Raw genomic sequence first — 21,441 nt, 5'->3', positions numbered from 1 at the left:
CCCGGGATGTAGCCCAAGCCTTCGCAGAATATTATGCGACGCTATATGCACAATGGAAGGTCCTAACTCCTGAGCAAGTTGTAGACTTTGTGTGCACCATGCCTCCCCGACCAGTATCAGACACGGGGGGCAAACAACTAGAGGAACCAATTACTGTAGAGGACCTGAAGGGGGCACTGGCAATTCTTCGCTAAGACGCTGCAGGAGGCTTCTGACATGCTGCTCCTTCCGCCCAACTGGCGGCATGCTGAAATAGTTTTCCACAAGCCTGGTCGTCCCCGGGAGGAACCGTCCTCGTATCGGACGATTTCATTTTGATTATTGAAGTTAAATTGCTGGGTAAAGTACTGGCTGATAGTCTTCTTCCGCATATAGCAGAGCTGGTCCATCCAGACCAAGCAGGCTTTATGCCGTGGCGGTCAACCCCCAACAATATTAGACATGTTCACAAATACATTGGCGAAGGCACCCGAACTTGGGAAAGCCGTCAGCCCTCCTATTAGCCGACACCGACAAAGCCTTTGATTCAATTAGCTGGGAGTACTCATTTATTCAGTTCGAAGTCCTAAATCTGGTCCCCCGGTTCCTTGCATATATCCGCCTGTTATATACGAACCTGTCTGCGTAAGTTCGAGTGGCAGGCATCGGTCTGATCCATTCCTCATACACAGAGGCACCGGACAGGAGTGCCGCCGTCCCCAGTTATTTGCGCTTGTCGTGGAGCCATAGGCTGCATGGGTGCATCGCAATCCTCCGGTGCGTGGCATGGGTTGATTTGCTGAGATATCCTACAGGATCGCACTATACGCAAGTGATGTCCTGTTTTTCCTTACTGACGCAGCATTCTCTGGTCGATGGATACTGCAGATCTTACGGGCATTATCTGGTCCATGGATACTGCAGACTTTACGGATCTTCGGGGGGACATCCAAGCTCTACAAGAACGTGATGAAGTTGACGCTCTTTCCAGTCTGATGTGCTCAAGAGAGTACGACATGGCGTCACAGCTGACCCAGGCCACTGAGGGTTTTCAACACATGGGAGTCTATGCTTCCACCGACCCGGCTATCTCCTGGCAGCCCGCTATCTCCTGGCAGCATAATATAGGCCCTTTAGTATCACGAGTCAGAGAAGAGGTGCCCTTGTCGCTGTAAGGTCGATACGCCATCTTCAAAATGGTATCCTTGCCGTGATTACCGTATCGGCTTCGGAATTACCCATACAATGTCCCTTACTTGTGGTGCTGGAAAATGAATGAAGTCCTTAATCACTTCCTGTGGGAGGGTGGCGCGATCCGCGTAGCTATCAACTCCTGCGTTCAATCCACCTTCTGTGGGGGATTGTGGCGGCACCTAAATATTCCTATTATGCAGCTTCCCACCTCGTTAATATTAACGAGTGCTGGTATAGTGAGCAAACTGACCCTGCCTATGCTATGCCGAGATGGGTGTGGGCACCAAGACTGTACTCCATTTTCTTTATAGTCAGGTGGGGACGTAGCGTTGCCCCCAGATGCCCGGGTGGTTATCCAAATATGGCGGCAGATCGTTCGACGGTCAGGCTGGTGGGGTATTGACCAGGGAAACTCCGTTCTGGCATGGGACTGTTCTGAGTCAAGTAGCTGCACTACCTGGGTTCCGGGAGAGTAAACGGATAGGCCTGTCTACATTAGGGCCGTCATGAAAGGATCAGTGCTAAAGTCCTTTCAACAACTACAAAATAAATATCATCTCCACCGCAGCCAATTCTACAAGTATATGCAGTACTGACATGTCCTCTCCCAATATATTCGGGGCCTGGAGAATATGCTGGAGCTCAGCCCATTAGAGGGTAGGTTGCTGATGGGGGATCTGGGTTCCCACAAGATTCAACAAATATACTAGACTTTGGTAACACATAGCCATATGACCCTGTCAACACTAAGGGCAGCCTGGAAGGGCGACATAGACCTAAATGATGATGACTGGGCTGAGGCCCTTGTGGCCCACGCGGTGCCGCGATATCGTCAAACAACCGCATGATCCAATCCAAATATTTACACAGGGCCTTTTATACTAGACACCACCAATGGGAGTCATACCCTCCTCTGTGTGCTTCTGCTGCGATGTGGAGGAAGGTACCTTTATACATACGATCTGGAGTTGTATTGCATTACAATAATTCTGGCGCGAGTGACCCCTTGCTTGGCTCAGGGTTGTCATGGGAGATCTCCCTGCAGCCTAAACTGGTGGTTCTTCACAGCCTAGATGGGGGTTGGGGGGAACCGGTTCAAACAACATCTTTCGTTCTTGGGGCTAACACTAGCTAAGCAAGACATTGCTCAGGACTGAAAGGCAACATCCCCACCATTAGTGGGAGGGTGGCATGGGGATGGAGACTGCAGTCTTCCAGGCAAGAGGGTGCCCCAGAAGCATGATTAAATCTGGACGCGTTGGGCAAACTACAGAGGAATTGTGCTGCCCAGTACAGTCTGCTGAAGCCCTTTTTGAGATAGAGGTACAGGCGTATGGTATTGAGGAATAATAGGGAATTTCTAGCTGCTAGATGTACATCATCATGGGTGTCTGGAAGGTGTGGGGTTCAGGAGGGTGGTGTTTTCTCTGTGCAGGCTTCATGGGGTGCTGTAACATTAGAACCGTTGAGGCTTCTCTTTCTTGACTGCCGGTACATCTCAGGTAGCAAATCTGTCCGCTGTAGACGGCAGCAGGCGAGCTGAAGCTATACTACAGGGTGGGCTCATCAATGCCCGGTCTCTGGGGAAACATAGGTATGAAATAGCCCAAATGATTGATAATTTGAGCATAGATATATTGTTCATTACAGAAACATGGGCCGATGCAGCCTCGGACCCCGATTTCATTACGGCCACCCCGGTCGGATATAGTTTTGTCAGGATGGATAGGCCCCTGGGCAGGAGAGGGGGAGGAGTTGCGATCATATCAAGAGACTGCTGTACTGTTTCAATCCATCCTATCCAACTTACCGGCTGTGAAGCATTGCATTTCACTGTTAAACCCAGTGCTAACATCTCATTTAAGGGCATTTTGGTGTATTGGCCACCAGGATCTAAAACCACCTTTTTAAATAATCTTGATGAGATGCTTGAAACTATATTAGCTAATGAGGAATTCACCATTTTGGGGGATTTTAATTTTTACCTGGAGGACCCCACAAACAAAGAGACCGCTGTGCTCCTGGATACTCTAGGTGCAGCAGGGCTAACCCAACTGGTGGATGCTCCTACTCACGAGGCGGGGCATACCCTGGATGGGATTTTCTCTTCCTTTCATGGGCTCAAAGTTAAAGAAGGGATTCCTCTCCCCTGGTCAGATCATTCACTCATTAGCTTTACCTTCCCTAAGAGTATTTATCGGCAGATTAATATAACCACACATAAGGGAGCCCCTCGTAGAGCCTGGAATAAAGTGGATAAAGCTGTTCTTCAAAATAGTTTATTAGGCTCCATTCCCCCTGGCTGTGACAATGTTGATAAAGCAGTGGACAACTACAGCAATTGGCTACGACAGGCCATAAGCGCAGCGGTTCCTATCAAGAACATTTCAGCTAACCGAGCGGTACCGTCCGCACCATGGTTTTCTGATCTTCTTCGAACTGGAAAACAGAAATGCCGTAGTTTGGAACGTCGATGGTGCATGGATTATCTTGATACGGACAAGCAGATTTACAGGACAGCCCTCAGATCTTATAAGGCACTTGTGATTACCGAGAAAAGTAAATATTTCAAAACTCAAATTGACTCCGCGAAATACTCTTCTAAAGAGCTATTTTTAATTATAAATAAACTTACGGTCCCCAAGGTCTTAAATAAATTAGGCAGTCAACAGTTTGGGGACGACATGGCGTCCAATTTTAAAAGCAAAGTGCTGGATATTGTTGACAACTTTAAAGATTGTTTAAATGTTCAGCCAACTTCTAATCCACAGACCCCGCCGGTCGATATGTGCAGGTTTACTGAATTCCTCCCGGTGTCAGCCGACACAGTGCACCAGTATATTTTGACCTCCAAATCAGGCTCCCCACTGGACCCTTGCTTTCCAGCCTTTTTGATAGAACTAGCGGATCTGGTGAGTCCTGTGTTGACAGACATTTTTAATAAGATGTTCTCCTCAGGTAGATTTCCTTCTTCTTGGAAGGAGACATCTATTCTTCCGCTTCTCAAGAAAGCCAATTTAGACGCCTCTCGGACATCGAATTATCGCCCGATTGCACGCCTTCCTCTCCCGGCGAAAATTGTGGACAAGATTATGAATGTCCAATTGACGCAGTTTATCGAAGAAAATGGGCTGTTGGACCATTCTCAGTTTGGGTTCCGTAAAGAGCACAGTACTGAGACGGCACTCATCAAAGCGGCCGAAGAAATTAGAGCGGCGATGGACAGTGGAGGGTCTGCGGCATTGATTTTGCTTGATCTTTCTGCCGCATTCGACACTGTTGATCATACTCTCCTGATTCACCGACTAAAAGCAGTAGGTGTAGAAGGTATGGCTTTGGCCCTTCTGGCCTCCTTTTTCCAGGAGAGGAGATCAACAGCGTCACATGAAGGGTTCAACTCAGAGGCCTATGTGCTGCCTTGTTGGGTGCCACAGGGCAGCTCGCTGAGCCCACTGTTTAATGTGTATGTCACCGAATTAGCGTTATTAATTAGAGGCTATGGCTTCTCATTAACATCTTACGCTGATGACTCCCAGATTGTGGTCACAGCTCACAGGAAACAGAGCTCCCCTGCTGTGCAATTCCACGACTGCATGACCGCCATTAACATCTGGATGGGTAGACGTTGCCTCAAGTTAAACTCCGATAAAACTGAAGTTTTGATCTTTGGCAACCTACAACCGGCTTGGAGCAATCTTTGGTGGCCGGTAGATATGGGATCGCCTCCTATTCCATCGGATAAGACCAGAAATTTGGGCATCCTGTTTGATAAAAGATTAACATTTTTTCAACAAACAAATGCTATTGTCTCGGCTTCCTACTTCCTGATAAAAAAAAATTAAGAAGGTTCTTCCTTACATCCCTGAAGAAACCAAGAAAGTGGTAATCACCTCCCTTATACAATTGAAATTGGATTACTGCAATGGACTTTATCTGAATGTTCAGAAGCAGTGTCTGAGGAAACTTCAGGCAGTTCAAAACTCGGCGGCGCGCCTTTTGCTGAGGCTACCACGGCATAAGTCCATCTCGGGAGAAATTCTAAAGTTGCATTGGCTGCCAGTGGTGCAGCGAATTAAATTTAAGGCGCTGTGTTTGGCCTTTAAAGCCTTAACACATAAGGGTCCATTGTTTTTTCAAGAACTCTTTAGGTGGTACGAGCCAGGTAGATCACTCCGGTCCACAGGTGCTAACCTTTTAATTGTGCCGAAGATCCGGACGTCGCACTGGGGTGGTCGGAGTTTCCACTATGGCACTTCTAAGTTGTGGAACTTGTTGCCACCTGATATTAGGAAGGCTAGCTCTCTTATGAGTTTCAGGAAATCTTTAAAAACTTGGTTGTTTCAGTGAGATGAGTCGTTTGAGGTTCTACTCTTGGTTTCGTTTTTAGCGCCGAGACACCATTTTTGGTATTTGTGCGCTTTATAAATGTCATTATCATTATCATTGGTGAAATATTCATACGAGGGGTTTCTAAGCCCTGGTGTATTTAAAACCTCAATAAAATGTATTTTAAACAAAAAAAGGACAAAGTGGTTCTGTGTAAGTCTGTTCAGGCTGCTGGATTTCCGCCAGGACACTAGTCTTGACTTCAACATATGGCAGTTAGAGATGTAAAACTTCAGCAGCCTTTCATATTACCAAAGTAAACAAAGCTGTTTCCTCTGTGGAGGAAGGGTTCAACCCACTGTCTGGGTAGGTGTCCAACACACTGGCCTTTTGAAAGCCCATAAACAGATTTCTCTTGTCATAATAGTGCGATGCTTCATCCCCCGTCATCACCACCTTATAGTGGCTGTGCTCCGAATCAGGAGCAACAGGGTATTCTGGCTAAAGACAGAGTTCCATCTGAGTCAGATAGAGGTTGAACCGTTTGCGACAGAGTTTGTGGAGGGTGCAACTTCTGTTGCGGTTAAGTCTAATTCGCTTCAGAGTCAGATAAATCAATCGATTCTTCCTTCGGCATCGCTGTTGGTGGAGATTTGCAGAACTGTGGTGCCGATCTGAAGTGAGGTTGAACGTCAGCCAAGGAGTAGAGGCAGAACCCGCAGCGGGTTAAAGAGGCATCCAATGCCTCCACCAATTGTAATCTGACAAGAGGCCTACTTTAATCATCGGGCCCGAAGGCAGGAAGGTGCCGAAGAAGGCGTTAACTTGTTACGCCATCACCGATGGAGCCAGGGATTTGGATATTATTGGCACAAGCTGTGAGATCAGTTCCACGGTAGGAGACTGGGACCGAGAGGAATCTTGAGGGCCCTATGACTTCTGAGGAGAGTGGCGGGAAGTGAGAGAGTTACGCTTCTTTTAGGTTTGGTTTTCAATTTGGACTTACCGGATGACTTGGAATGGGAAAAGGACCTGTTGCGGTAAAGGCCTCTAGAACGGGAATGGGTCTGCATCCCCAGCTTCAACCGAGATCTGCCCTCACACGCCTTTGAACAGCGTTCCTCAACACACAGCTTGGCTTTGCATTGCCGAATCACCTTGGATTCATCCTGGTACAGTCCTCACAGGCTGTGGAGTCGTGCAAAGACCCCAAGCATCAGTGATATACCCGGTGGGGGCGGGGAGGGAGTCACACACATCTGTTTGAGACAGTCCTTGCAAGGTATAAACCCTCTAGTCTATGGAGGAAACATGGTCCCTTGCAGACTCTATAGAAACATTTTGTACAAAACTCATTAAAATAACTAGAAAAAGTTGAAGGAGCAAGCTCTGGATCCACGGAACAGCAAGAAAGGGACTTACATCAGGACAAATGGGCCATTTTTATGTAGTTCCAGCATCAAATCTAGGACTGGACGAAGCAGACGCAGAACAGCATGACCACCTCCCGGCAAGCAGGAGCAATGCTGAAAAAAATCTCTTGATCCAGTCTAGCGCCTGTATGTATTCACAAGGTGAAGAACCTGCAGTTAGAAGGATCGATCAGACCATACACTTCAATGTGCCCATGTAGTGATGCTTTTTTTGGAGACCGCCCCAACTGTCAGAATCATCAATTTATATAAACTTTGCGGCTGAGAAGGACATTTTAAAGAGAATCAACCCAAACCCATTCAAGAATGTGATAGTGGACTAACATCCTGTCAGAAAAATGCGTACAAAAGTGGGATCCAAGCCACCCCACAATGATCCCAGTTCCAAGGTTTTTATTAGCAAGGAAGGGGAGTGCTCAACAGAATACTTAAAGGATTGCTCTTTAACCAGGGCTGGTGTCTGTCTGAATATCTAGGTGCTACTGAGTTGAAAACCGCAGAGAACTGGCCTGACAAAGGTTTGCTAAAATAAATATAATCTTTTTAACTTTCTGTGTGCCAAGGCCTTAGAGGATACTTTGGGCATCTGTATTCGGCAGACATATTGACGTGTAAGAGACAGTGCTGAAACACGCAGCAATTAGATACAGCTCTAAAATGACAGGTTCTTGGGGTTTGTTGTTTGAAGAGTGTGTCGACCACCAGCGTTGTACGGCATTTGGGGCGGGCTCCGAGCCGCGAAGGCGAACGGAGGTGAAGGTCTACAGAAGGAACTGTGGCGGTCTTCGCGTAGTACTGCAATGTTTGAAACGCGGCCGGCCCATGATGGGTTGTAGGCAGCTTGCTGTGTATAATTTTGCTTTTGGAAATGCAGTATTGTCCTGGACTCCCTCCGCTGTAATCGAACCCTAGTTTTTAACGAACTGCTTGGAAACCGCTCACATTTGTTTGATGATCATTCTGACATGCTCAATAAAAGATATTTAATACTAAAATGACAGGTTCTAGGTTGAGTAGGAAACAATACAATAACAATACCAGCACTGTGATCCATGTTGTAAAGATTAAAAAAAGATGCCTCATCTAGCGTAGGGCATCAGACCCATGGATAGAATAATTCTATTATCTCATTTAATGGATCTGTTATGAACCCCAATATACCCCAATATAGGCCTAGGAGCTGCACGACCCTTTACATACATTTGTCCTACCTTGTTCTACATAACGGCTTTGGCGCTGACCATTTGCCTAGTTAGGAGCCGAATAAATATTGAGTGGTTTTCTTAGAAAACTAGTTTCTTTTATTATGCATGAGGATTCTTAGTATCACAGCAGGATTACCATCTTCTCATAATAACTCTGTATAAGGTTCATTTTTGATCTGGGCTACATACTAGGGGGCTACCGGTGACCTGGCACATCAACCCCTTTTGCTACTTAAGGGTCCGAGTTTATCACACTAAAGCTGATCTCTTCGATGGGAACGTGCTCCGGGCTGCCACGACGATTCGGTCTCAGATGGGTTTCTGGAAGACTCTCCCATTGGCGATCTCTGGTAGGATCGCCCTGGTCAAAATGGTGGTACTTACCCGTCCCCGCTATTATTTTGCCACTTTGCCTCTTGTCATCTCTCCCCCTTCTTCAAGCAATGGGAAAAGGTGGTGCGGGACTTCGTAGGGGGGGCGTCACGCCATAAAGTATCCATGGGAAAACTTTATCTGCCAACCGAGCTGGGTAACCTTGCAGTACCCAACTTCGAGCATTATCACCTGGCCTCCCAACTGCAATGGATCGCCAGGAGGCTGTCCTCCCGTTACTTACCAGGCACGGCCTCTGTGCAGCCTCCACTGCAGCTGAAAACCCTTTTACAAATGTATCAACCTTGCTCCAAACTCAGACCTCCCGATAATCTTCTCCTTAGTGTAGTGTACAAATGCATCAGTAGGTGCATTTTCCTCACTAGAACCACCATCACATACGCGCCCGCTATCCCACTGCCGGGAACTCCACGGGGGACGCCTACACGACGGCGGCTGAGTTCCATCACTGGACCTCGTAGGGGATACAGGACGTGGGGGACCTTTTTCAGGAGGGTACTCTTATCCCGTTCCGGGAACTCGTAGCGGAGGAGAACTTACACCCTGGGCAGTTTCTTTTACACCGAACACTCATAGCTTCATTGTCGTCCGTAAGGGGTACACTTGATCAAGAACCTCCCATGCACCACACTTTACAATAACTTCACGTGATGGAGACGGAGGGCATCTCACGTGCTGGTTCGCATCTTCACTTCGACAACACACAGAGGAAGAACTCACCCAACTTCGACTTCATTGGGAAGGAGCCTTGGGGAGTGCATTCACAGATAAGGAGTGGGCGACCACCCGAGGCAGCCCAACCCTCATCCCCCGTAACCAGCGTTTTAAGCAGATACAATTTTTTTATACTACATCAGGCCTACCTTACCCCTGCCTGAATCAACAGGTACTTCCTCTGCATAGACGCAGCCTGTCCCCGCTGCCGGCAATTAGATGCCGACATACTTTATATGCTGTGGGGTTGTTCGGTTCGGACTGACTACTGGAGCGCTGTGACGGTCACTCTCACCTCCTGCACCTCCCGCACCATTCCCCCAGACTTGGGTAGCTCATATATTACACCTCTTCAGCAGAAACAAGAAATATAGAGCTGCCACGCGATTCCTGCACCCGGGTCTCATAACAGCCAAACGCCTGATCACCAAGCGCTGGAAATCCCCCCAATCGCCCCACCTACTTGCTTGGTGCCGATCCCTGATTAACTGGGCAAGAGCGGAGGGTGCAGCACTACGTAGGGAGGACCTGCTTGGCATTCGTATGTTCCCCCTGGCACCTCAATGGGATGCAATGGTCTCCACACCCCAAGGGATGGACACTGACACAGGGAACCCGACTACATCACAGAGGGTTATTACTCAGGGTATGTCCCCAACTGACGTGACTGCAGACTGAAACTGGCACCTGCACTGATTTAGCCCCTCTGTCTCGGTGCCCCACCGTCACTGGCTCTTAGTGGCCCTTGGCCCCCCAACTACACTGGCACGACAGCAGATCTTGAATCGACTCTCCCTTACCCTTCCTTCACTTATGTTGTCCTCACTTTATTGTACCCTATATCCCTGGTTAAGTTTGAACTGCACCATATCTGCACTACTCACATGCTACCCGATGCTGTGGACTTTGTCAGCATTGCTCTGCCCTTGCTGGGATATTGCCTCCTGGTTTGGTGTGCTCATCATGCCTGCCATCCCTGTATTTCCTGACACTGTTGGTTACTGTACATCATGCTACTGGCAATCTTTTTTCTCTCCTTTCATACCCGCTATATGAGCGCTGATCTGACTGTATGCTTTCCTAATGATGTGCAAAAGAAAAATGTTAATAAAAATAACTCTTTATAAGGTCATCACTATCGTGACATGGCTGACATACCCACAGTACCATGATACATCTAGGTAGAACCCCTGAGGGAACCCTTTGGGTATATAAGCACCACATCTTGGCTGGGCAAACCAGAGGAAAAAAGATTGCCATGCCGACATGAGACACTGAGATCCCTGCACACAGATACTGCAGCACGCAGGGGTCTGACATGCCTTGTGGGATGTCCAACTCGAGACTAAGACGGGGTCCCGCCCTCTCTCACATTAGGTAATGGGGTTGGATCTTTCCTAGGGGGATTCTTGGCTATACACCTACATACATGCTAGGTACACTTAGGTACATCTAGTTAGGGTTTGCATTGTAGAACTACGCATTATAATTGTCATGTATTTATATGCTTGCATATATGCATTGTTTTAGCACTATGGTAGCATTCTACCTTTTGTTTACTCTGCTGGTGCTTATAACCGTACATATCTGTTTCTGTCTAACGGTTGTTGCAGCACACGTATTTTATAATAGAATGACGCTGGTTCAATAAATGCTTATTAAAAATGTCCCCACCTTTTTAGGTCGAGCGACCTATCTCAATGTGCATGCGCATTGAGCGGGAGCGAGATATATAGGGGCTTATCGAGAGTTTACCGAACTGGCGATTCCATGCAGTGCATGTGCTTTTTAGGTCATTGCGCAAGCGCAAGCCCTAAAAAGCGCGTGCACAATGCCACCAGCCGCCTGCCTGCCTGCCTCGCATTACCACATCAAAGGCAGCCCTCCCAGCGCATTTCTCACCCCCTAATTATTCACGGCCGGTCGGCCGTACTTTCTGTTTCACGGCCGCGTCTCCTCTTAAAAAACTTGTTTTTTTATCTTGCCTCCCGCAGCGACGCAACTTAAGATCCCACGCCCCTTCATGTGAGACCAAACGGAGTTCTTAAATGTACACCAAGCAGGGTTAGGCTCTGGGGTCGTGCACTCCTCATAGCCTGGGCGTCGTGCTTCATGTTTGAGCAAAGCACAGCGCATACAAACAATGGCGGGCGAGGCTTTTTTTCCCTCACAGCAGGCTCCCTTAAATTTCAATTACTCATGGTTTTTTAACCAGCTCCGCACTTGCGCTTCAGCAGTAGTGCCGCTGCATATGTTTATTTTCAGCACCTTTCACTTTCAACAAGGCGGCGCACGCCTTTCTTTCAGTATGGCGCTTTTTTAAAATCTTGCCTCCCAAAGCAACACGACTTAAGATACCACGCCCCCTCATGTGAGACCTTCACACCCTCATCGCCGCTCTCCCCGCTCCGCCCCCTCCCCCGCCCGCCGTGTCGCATTTCTCCTCCCCCCTCCCCACAGCAATGCCCTCCGTCTTGTTCTCCTCCGTCGGCTGTTCCTTACCCCAGTTTCCCTTCCTCCTCGCCTCTCCTATTTCTTTATCTAAGCCCCTCGTATTCACTATAATACAGTCCACGTTGATTGAGCACAGGGTCAAAGAAAGGATTATTGTCATTATAATGGAAATGAAAACAAGGCATGCGCAACCCACCATCTACAACCCTTACATTAACATCGGTCAGTGATTGGTACAAAATAAGTACCCCTCTGTATATAATAAAAATGTCATAGTGCTGTGCTACATTTACAAATCACAAAAATATGTTAATATTTCACTTCTGTTCTTGGATTTTCATCACAATAAAAAACACTGAACATAATCTTCACGAAAGTTATTTACTAAAGTTTAAGCTATTGACATTACAAATTAAATAAATTATTTAAATATTAATTATTTTAAAAAATTCAAAGCCATTGTTAATTGTATTATCAATACATCTAAGTCACGTAAATACAAAACATGTTGCATTACAAATGCTATAGGTGTCACATTTGCGAAAGTTATAACTATTGGCATTGTAAATGACAAAGCTATTAACTTAGCTATTTTAAAAAACAACACATAAATAAAAAAAAATCATTTATAAGACCAATAGCTCAAACTTTCCTAATGCGAGACCTATTGCCACCTTTTTTTCTGTGTATCTCTCTGAGACCAAGTAAGCATGAGTGACTGAGCGAAATGTAGTGCACTGTAACCACGATCCCTGAGGAGTCAGGGTTGTAATGTTCCATAGTTGCAAGAAACTATTCGCTCCTTGGTGAGGTTAGGGGTCTTACAGTGGCACTCTGAGCTAGCTGGTCTACAGGCTAACATATCCTCTGGGTGTGTCTGGAATCAGTCTGGACACCAATCCTTTAGTTTATGCTGCCTAAACGCGCATATCCTATAGAGATTTATAGGAACTTGCGGCATATCCTCCCAAATCCTCAAAGCTCTCTTCAGAATTAGTGGTAGAATGCCTAGAAGAAACTCCTTTTATCTTTAGATCAAATTGCCTTTGATCTGTATAGTTTCGAGGCTCATTTCTTTAGGTTTCGAGCTGTCGGGCTCTTGTGGCTTCTGCCTATCCTTGATCGGCGACGCTTTAGTCGTCGAGGATGGTTTTCCATACTTCGAGCTGAAGATTTCAACTCCGTTTGGTGCACCTTGCTTGGTGTGCTAACAGGCATTTCTTCCTGTTATGTAGTTTTCAGTGTTTCCCTCCAGCTTCAAAAATGTGTTTGACGTGAAAGGCTTAACCGTGCCAAAAGGGTATCTTTGTCAGTTTCATCGTAATCACCTCAGCGATGTTTGCGCTAGGACTGCACCACTGTGTAATGTGCCTAACTCTGCCTCTATCTTGCTTTGGGTTAAACTAGTCACACACCTCTGACGTGTGTTCTGTTAGGGAACAGAGATTACCCATGCTGTGGCTGTCCTTCTGTGCAAATTTGTAGTGTAGTGGCAGTTGAACCCAGATCTAAATGGTGTGTACTCCATAACCCTTTCTCAATCTCTGATCCACGTGGTCGATCCCCTTTAGAAAAAACCTCTGCGATCCTAATTTTTTCTCTGTGCTTTTATGCGGTTTCCTTGATGTCCATCGACAAGTCAGTTAGAAAACTCTCTGACCTTTAGTGCTTTTTCAATACTTTCAAATAAAAATCTTCCTTCTTGGTTGTGCTTCCAGATCCAACGGCACAAAAAAGAATCTGAAGATGGCAACTACATCAAGGGATTTCTAGGGAACACATCTGATGTCATTCAAGAAGAGACAACAGATCAAATATGGAGAGGTGTGGTGCAGCGGCCAGGGCAGCTGGCTCCGGTGGCAGCTCAGCTCAGCACCATGTGACTCTGGGCAATAGCTCACTTAATTTCCACGATGGCCCCCAGCGCCTTAAGACCCGTAAGGGTTAGTAGTTCGCGCTTTACAATTACGGATTTTACATTTATCAAATGGTCGATGATGCCCACAAGAAAAGTGTGAAAGGACTAGAAGTACCAACTCCAGACTCAACCACTAGATGGCGGAATAATGCACAGCATGTGACTCCTGTTGCAAAACAGCATCTGGTACCAAATCTGATCTGGGTCTCCAAGAGAGAAAAGTGAACTGTTACCACAGTAACAAATAAAAATTGTTTTAAAAAATTCAAAATACCTCTCAGTGCCAAACACCCATAAATGATTAGGATTATTCAACTGGAGTGCCCAACAAGAACAGGAAGGAAACTAACGAAAATACACTGTACGAAATAGACGGTACTAGGATAATCTCACTTCCCCGAGTGCAGTGGCCAAAATGAATCACTTGACAATTTATGTCCTGTAAAAGTTCAACTGGTCACCGACTTGACTCCAAGGTAATGCGGAGAAAAGCTCAACTAACCAGAGGTCATGCTTTCAAGGACTGAAAAGCCAAGCTTACAATTCAGAAGGGGACATAGAATTGGCTTTACTCGATCGTCAATGTAAAACGAAACTGCACGGTTAGTTCAAGGAGCAATGAAAATATGTTTTAGGACTCATGGAGGCCATCAGAAGCAAGCAGAAGATTACACTTTTATGAAACATATACATTTTTAAGGTGGCAGAAGATAAGCACACAATCTCTCTCCCAACCAATCAAGAAGGCATATAGAATGGAGACAGGGTCATTATCTACCCATAAAGTAAAAGCAAGACATTTTAAACTAAACGGAAGAAAGTGGTTGCTGAAAGAGAGGGCGATCCAATTTCCACTAACTTGCAGCTGTATATTAGACTTCCTAGAGAGTGCTTCTAGGTGTTCTGAACTACCAGCAAGTATTGAGTACAGAGAGATGCATTTAGAAACATCTCATCAAATCGCTCAAGAAGAGGAATGAGCTCCCACAACTTGTTTATTTGGCATGGTCAGTGTAAATACAACACACATGCCCCTAAAACCCAGGGCTGTAATAACTTTATATATTATATGTCTATTCTGCCTTGATTTATAGGAATGTATGTCAAGAAATCCTTGTACAGAGGCTCATAAGTGGAAGAATACAAATACATGTATATCACTGTTTCTAAAAAGTACTTCACACACCACAGGATATCCTGAAAGGAGCCTGGTTGCAGTGACAACTCCTCTTCTTATTTAAGTGAAGCCAAGGTAAAGCTGTATGTAGCGCACCCGCATGTTAGCATAAGGAGTCACCTGAGGGCAGAACCCATAGGTCTCAGTGCCTTCTATCAATACCATGCCACTAAGAACCTAATCTCGCAGTCAATGGCATGGTTTTGATTTCTTAGATGAGAAAAAAAGACTTGCCCATAGCTCTGTACAGAATCACACTAAGAGCTAATATTTCTAAGAAAATGTCAATTATGTTGTTGGCAGATTAACTGAAAGGCCAAAGCAAATGTGTAAGGTGATTACCTAATGGTAAATAGTCTTGAGAAGTCTATAGTGCGGGATCAACTAGCTGTGCAAATACAGGCACAGGCATGGTCCCTTCATCTGAAATACGCTGCCACCACACGCATAACTTTGATAAGAACCTGTATAGCAGATCTCAATCCAAAGAGCAGAGCTTGGTATGAGCAGTGCGTTCCTGCAGAGGTAACTCCGAGGTACCACCAATGCCATCCCGAAATCAGTATTTAATAAATACAGATTTTTCAAGTCAATAGCTCAAAGACAATTCAATAAAAACATTGGAAAACATGTAGGCTACAGTCACCTGCCTTCTACATGAGGGATGTGACAGTACCTAAAAGATCATGCACAATTAACCTCTCAGTCGCTTTATCGAGATGAATTGGTACATGATCAGTAACTGGGCCTATAACCAATTCTAGCTTCTGGTCTTTTGGACTGAGGATTAGGTGGTAACCCCTTATTTGAAAGAACTTTTTTAAGTTCATCCTCATGAGTGCAGAATGGACATTCTGGCTGGCCTAGAAGGTGATTTGTAATGTCATGAAAGTCATGTGATGTCTGTTGTGGACTGAGAAACATTTGTGTTGGCAATGACAAAATAACAAATGGGGATTTTGGAGCGACTGTCTTAGTTTTGTGTTCAGTATGTGGCTACCATCTTTAAGTAGAAAATAGGACTTTACTCATGATAGGTAAGTCTTTTGAATAAACCACTAGAAGGTGCACCCAAAGAAAAGTCCACAATCCTTTGTATAAATGACTTTTCTCCTTTATTCCAAGATTCTTTGGTTCTTTTTTATATAAACAGCCAAAGATTAGATCCAAAACGTTTCGTTCAGACCATGCAGGGCTTACTTTCATTTATGTTTCTTGGTTCATGCCTTCAAAAAAAGGGTTGTTTTAACCGATTAATATTTCAGTGTATTGCAGCACAGTAGTCCTTTACATAGGCTAGGGTCAGAATATTCCCCAACCGAGACACCTGAATCCGTGTACAATCGCTACTCTGGTCAATAACCTCTCAATCCGCAACTAGCAAAAAAAGAAAAACCTTGTTTTGCTGGGAAGACTACAAACACTTAAAGCAAGCCTGCCTACGGCCAACATGGAATGAGTAACTTGGAGACACGACCATGGTGATAAGGGATGTCCTTTCTAAAAGTGGGCAAAATATTCTGTTCCACCAGCGAAAACGGCGGAATGTTGGTCACTCCGTGTTACCATGTAAATTGTACTCATCCTACCCATCAAAGGGTGTCTAGGACAATGGGTCAGAATATCATACAAAATATGAATCCTCCACTATATCTTGCTAATAAAACAAACCAATCACAATAAGGCAACTTGATTACTCTTGACACTAATATTAAATATGCCAGGTTATTATCATGGAAATATGACACTATTGGACTTTCAGAGCTATTAGGAGCAGCACTCAACAATAATTGCAAGCAAGCTGTATAAGTTAGTCAAGCTTATACTTAAAATATATATTTTTTAAAAGTGTCCTGATTTTATGTTCAACCTTCTTTGCTTGCTCAGAAACACATATGAGCTCTGCATGACTGCTACTAACCATATTCAAGTACTCTTCCTTCATTTAGAAATCGTTTTCTAAACACAAAATAGGATTATGAGCCTTCAAAAAATGATTACAAGTCACTTGCAACGAATGTCCTAAGCTGAGTCAGAGACCAAATTAAAATCTAGTTTCTTACCAAAAAGAGATGGGTCATTCTGTAAGGCTGTGGAAAGAATGCAAAAATGTTGGTTGCATGTAAGAAAAGAAAGCAACTAATCAATCAAGTTTCAGATTGTTAGTTAATACAGGTAGCTGTTTTTTAAGTTTTCTTGAACAGAACGACATCAAGAAGGAACAATATCTTAATTACTGGAATTCATAATAAAACAATTTAAGTACACATTCATTGTTTGATCATATTGTTGATGTACAGTGGGGATTGCCATCTTTACAAGCCAAGACTATACAAAGGTTTTTTTTTGCAGTCTTTCTACTGTCAGCTTCCGCAATTGTACAAGAGCTTCATTGCATACCTTACTCGACACATCCAATCCCTGCTCAAGATTGGATGGCTTTCATGTCATTCTCAATTGCAAGACTGACTGGCATTGGTGATGCTAGTACTTCTAAATTGTATATATTCCTGATAGTCACGCTTGTCTGCTTAGTCTATTTACATCAGGACAGAAACCTCAGAGCATGTGCTTTTGAAGGTCACTCTCTCAACTCTCACAAGTCCTAGGGCATTAAAGGAAATCACAAAATGTTAATAATGCTCACCTGGCTGTGTGCTAGATCATACAAGACCAATGGGATGGCTAATTCGTCGGCTAGATTTCTGGTCCCAACTCCCTCAACTCAGACTATGAAGCTACAAAGAGTTCCATGAAAAGGAGCATGGACTTTGTTTTCCACAAATAACATACAGGTGCAACGAAGGACCAGGCTAATACTCGCACTCTAATGGTTCTACACTTTTAAAAAAATGTTCAGTGTCCTCATACCTTTTCAGGGTGGTGGATGAATTTGTACAAAATGCTGAGTCTATCACAGCACAAGTAGTTAATGTGGACTCCCAAGAGTAAGGTGAGTTAGCCCAAAAAGGGTACAAAAGTATAAAGAACACTTTTACACTTGTTAATTTACGCACATTTTGATGAACAGAAAATTACTCTGATGGGACCCATAATATACTGAAACACATCAAAATAAGTCCACATCACTGGTTGAGGAAGTTTAGAAGTACATTTTGTAGTTTTGATTCTACAGAACATGTTGTGCTACAGCACAAAAAAAAAAAAAATACTTGATAAATAAATGTTTCAAAATATTTCATGTCTTAAAATATTACATAGAGTTATGATAGCATTAGACATTATTAGGGATCTCAGTTGAGATAAAAGCAAGTTCAAGTGCCTTAGCAGTTACCTACAAGTGCATCACAGTGGACAGTAAGGGAGAAAGTTAGACAGAAGGAGGGAGACATTAAAACGGAATAACAAGCTACGCATGTGGAAACCCAAGAGTTAATAAACATAAGGGCAGTAAGCTTTAGAGTGTAACTGAATAGAATCACAGCCTTGAGGAGCATAGTGCCATTCCAGACCTGCTCGAAATACAGAAGCTTGAATGAGGGTTTTGTTAATTACAGTACATGTTGCATAAAGATACACAGCCAATGATGGACATTTTCCAGACGAAAGGTTTCCTAAACGCTATCCAATCATTAATCAACATTAACATTTAGCTATATATAGGAATTGACTAAGGAAATCAGCTAATGAAGCATAACATGTATCATGTACATTTCTGACTCTTGTCTTTTCTCAAGACCTTGCAGTAAAAGCAAAGTTAGAGCAAGTTTAGCGACAGGCCAGTATGCCTTCTGATTTTCTGTAAGCTCCGATTACGTGTCCCAAAATGGATTCTACACTTGCTTTAAGTAACACATTTTCTGTTCAATACTCGATCTCTCTGCAGATAGCTCACCTGTAGAATACTCCCCAGGTGCCAGACTGGATTAGGAGGTTTTCACAACAGTGCTCCTGCACTAGGTGGTGTTGTGTAGCTCTACAATAGCTTTGCTCTGCCCTGGCAGTGATGGAATGGAGCCACGTATATGCACCTCCCCTGAGAGTATATGTCAGTTTCTTACTTGACTTTCATTGCACCCTCAGACTCAGCGCATGAACAATTGGTGGTACTAGTGTGCAAATCTCTAGGTGGGGATCTTTTTACATGGACGAATGAAAGCATCTCCACAAAACGAGGAGGCTGGAATTAGACAGAATTTCTACCCGAAAGTGTGTTACCGAAAGTAAGTAATGTGTTATGATGAATACTTCTAATGGCAGATTACTCACCTGTAGAACTGATACAAAAGCAGTACCTATCCAATACTGCAGGACAAAACGTTCAGCAGGGTCGAACAGGTGAAATGCCCTTCGCGGCAGACCTGCCAGTCAAGGCAATAGTGCTTCATGACCTTGTGGTCTGACATCCACGTCACGGCCTGACACATGTGAAGAACAGGCACTACGCATGCCGAAGCAGTGGTAGCAGCCTTGGCCCTAGTGTAATGAGGTCTCAGTCATTGCAAAGGCTGCTTCTGGCCCAAAGCACAGCAGATCTCAATGCAGAGGACTATCTATCAAGTCAAAGTTATTTTCTGCACCGCTTTACTCTTTTTTGCCACCATGTATCCCACGAAAAGTTGACCGTCCACCTCCTGGTCCTTGCTGCGGTAGGGGGTAGAAGCTCAAGGCTCTTTTGGAGTCCAACAGGGGGAGTGTCTCTTTCTTTTTTAAAGGGTAGGGTGGAGAAAGACTTTCGGAAGGGTGATGGATTGCCCAATGTGAAAAAGAGTCATGATGTTTGGCAAAAACAGCTGCTTTACTCCACAACACCAGTTTGTCTTTGAAAAAGGTGGTGTACAGTTGCTGCTCCGAGTGGTCCTGCATCTCACTCATGTAACGAGCTGAAGCGATCACAATGAGTAAGATAGTTTTTACATCAGAAGATGCAACCAGAAGCTGTGCACTGGAACAAAGGGAATGCACAAGAGGAACCTTAGAACAAAATTAAATTCCACTGTATCATCAGAAACACTTTGGGAAGGAACACATATCAGACCTTTAATAAACCCCATCCCAGTGGGTGATTTAAAAACAGACAGGTGATCCGGAAAATGCAAGAAGGCCAAAAGGGCTGACAACCTTTAATGAACAGCGCCATGTGCAGAATAGTTCCTATGAAAGGAATCCTCTGCAAAGGAGTCTAGTGTGACTATGGTTTATTAATCAAGAACCCCAACGATGACAGGAGGTTCGCCATCATCTGGAGGTAGTATATGGCTGACTGTGGAAAGCTTGCCTTCAATAGTCACTGAGGTGGAGGAAACCTGATGTCCCCCACATTTAAAGATGGCCAGCGACAATCACATCACTTTTGTGAACACCCGAAAGGTACTGCTAAGGCCGAAGGGTAGTACAGCAAACTGAAAATGCTCCTGGCTGACCTGGAGCCACAGGTAACATGTGTGGGACTGCAGGATAGGCATATGAAAGTATGCGTCCTGGTATTCCTTGGCAACCATTCAGCCGTTCAGCTCTAGATAGACAGAACTTGGGCCTGTTGAGCATTTTGAACTTGTTCTTCCCTAGGAAGGTACTGAGAGAGCAAATATCTAAAATAGTCCAAAGTTCTCAGTTCATCTTCAGCATTAGGAAATAACAGAAGAAACAACTCATCCCAACTTCCGAAGACTAGCACCCCCCCTGGATGGCCCTTTTTTCATTGGAGCCCGCACCTCTCCCAGCAAGATGGATAGGTGCTCCTCTGAAAGCCACTCTGATGTGGGGGGAAGCTGTGATGGTTGAAAAGAAACCAGAGGGCATAAACCTGCTGGATGACCTGGAGGCCCAATTTGTCAAATGTTAAGGGCTGCCAACCAGGGAGAAAATGTCTAATTTTGCTATCCACAGGGTAGTTGTGTACCACTAAGTTACACCAAAAATGGCTTGGCGGCAGACACCGCAGTGGAGGGGAACTGAGAAAAACATTGTTCCTGCTGAAATGTGCAATATCTGCTATGTGCAATATCAGCCATGAAAGGATTAATGTGGCTGTTGCAGTGGTGGTGGGGCACGATTAGTCTGTCTGCCAATCTCTGGGAGTAACCTTAGAAGGGTTGAAACTGATGAGGCTATTGTTGGGCAGAGGTAGAATGGCACAAGGAACATTCTGTGGCTCTGTTTTCTTTAAAGTGTTTGAGTACAGAATTGGCCTTTTTGCCCAATAGGTGGGACCATCAAAAGGCATATTCATGATAGATGCCTGCAGGTCTCCGGAGAAGACAGTGGATTGCATCCACCCAGGGCACTGCAGCACCATACTAATCCCCACCATTTGCTCCAAGCAATCAGTAACATCCAGACCTGAACATATATGTGGCTGCACCTGTGCCACCCAGAATGGTTTGAGCCACAGATGCCAGAAATTCCTCCGGAACTACTGGAAAGGTCTCGCTTACCATATCCCAAAGGCTATAACAGACTAAAAGGCAGACCGTATAAACAGACATCAATGCCAAGTTGGCAGAAGAGAACATTCACTTCCACAAAGACTTAATCTTTTTTCACTCCTTGTCAGGAGGAGTTGTGGGGCATTTATTTGGATTTACTTTGATGCTGGAAGTCTGAACCACCAAACTCTCAGGAGTAGAACACTGCGTAAGACAATCTGGGTTGCTGGGGACCAGTTCATGGCAACTGGCTACCTGC

General features: G+C 44.9%; 2 protein-coding genes across 5 annotated transcripts in view; one reads left to right on the top strand and one right to left on the bottom strand.

The window, feature by feature from the left end:
- LOC144768495 (protein MTSS 1-like) overlaps window positions 1–21,441 on the bottom strand; it is a 563,908-nt gene that overhangs the window by 15,362 nt on the left and 527,105 nt on the right. For 2 of the 4 annotated variants that reach the window (XM_078652201.1, XM_078652203.1), the window contains one exon: window positions 16,857–16,883. The exons of the other annotated variants lie outside the window; for them this stretch is intronic. In XM_078652201.1, coding sequence (XP_078508327.1) covers window positions 16,857–16,883 — 27 coding nt within the window. The remainder of the gene's footprint in view (window positions 1–16,856; window positions 16,884–21,441) is intronic. 4 annotated transcript variants of the gene reach the window in all.
- ERGIC3 (ERGIC and golgi 3) overlaps window positions 1–21,441 on the top strand; it is a 476,385-nt gene that overhangs the window by 393,107 nt on the left and 61,837 nt on the right. The gene's annotated exons all lie outside the window — the stretch shown is intronic.

This window comes from Lissotriton helveticus, chromosome 7, assembly GCF_964261635.1.
Source record: "Lissotriton helveticus chromosome 7, aLisHel1.1, whole genome shotgun sequence".
NCBI lineage: Eukaryota > Metazoa > Chordata > Amphibia > Caudata > Salamandridae > Lissotriton > Lissotriton helveticus.
Note: the sequence above shows the minus strand (reverse complement) of the source record. Positions and strands in the feature narration are given on the sequence as shown.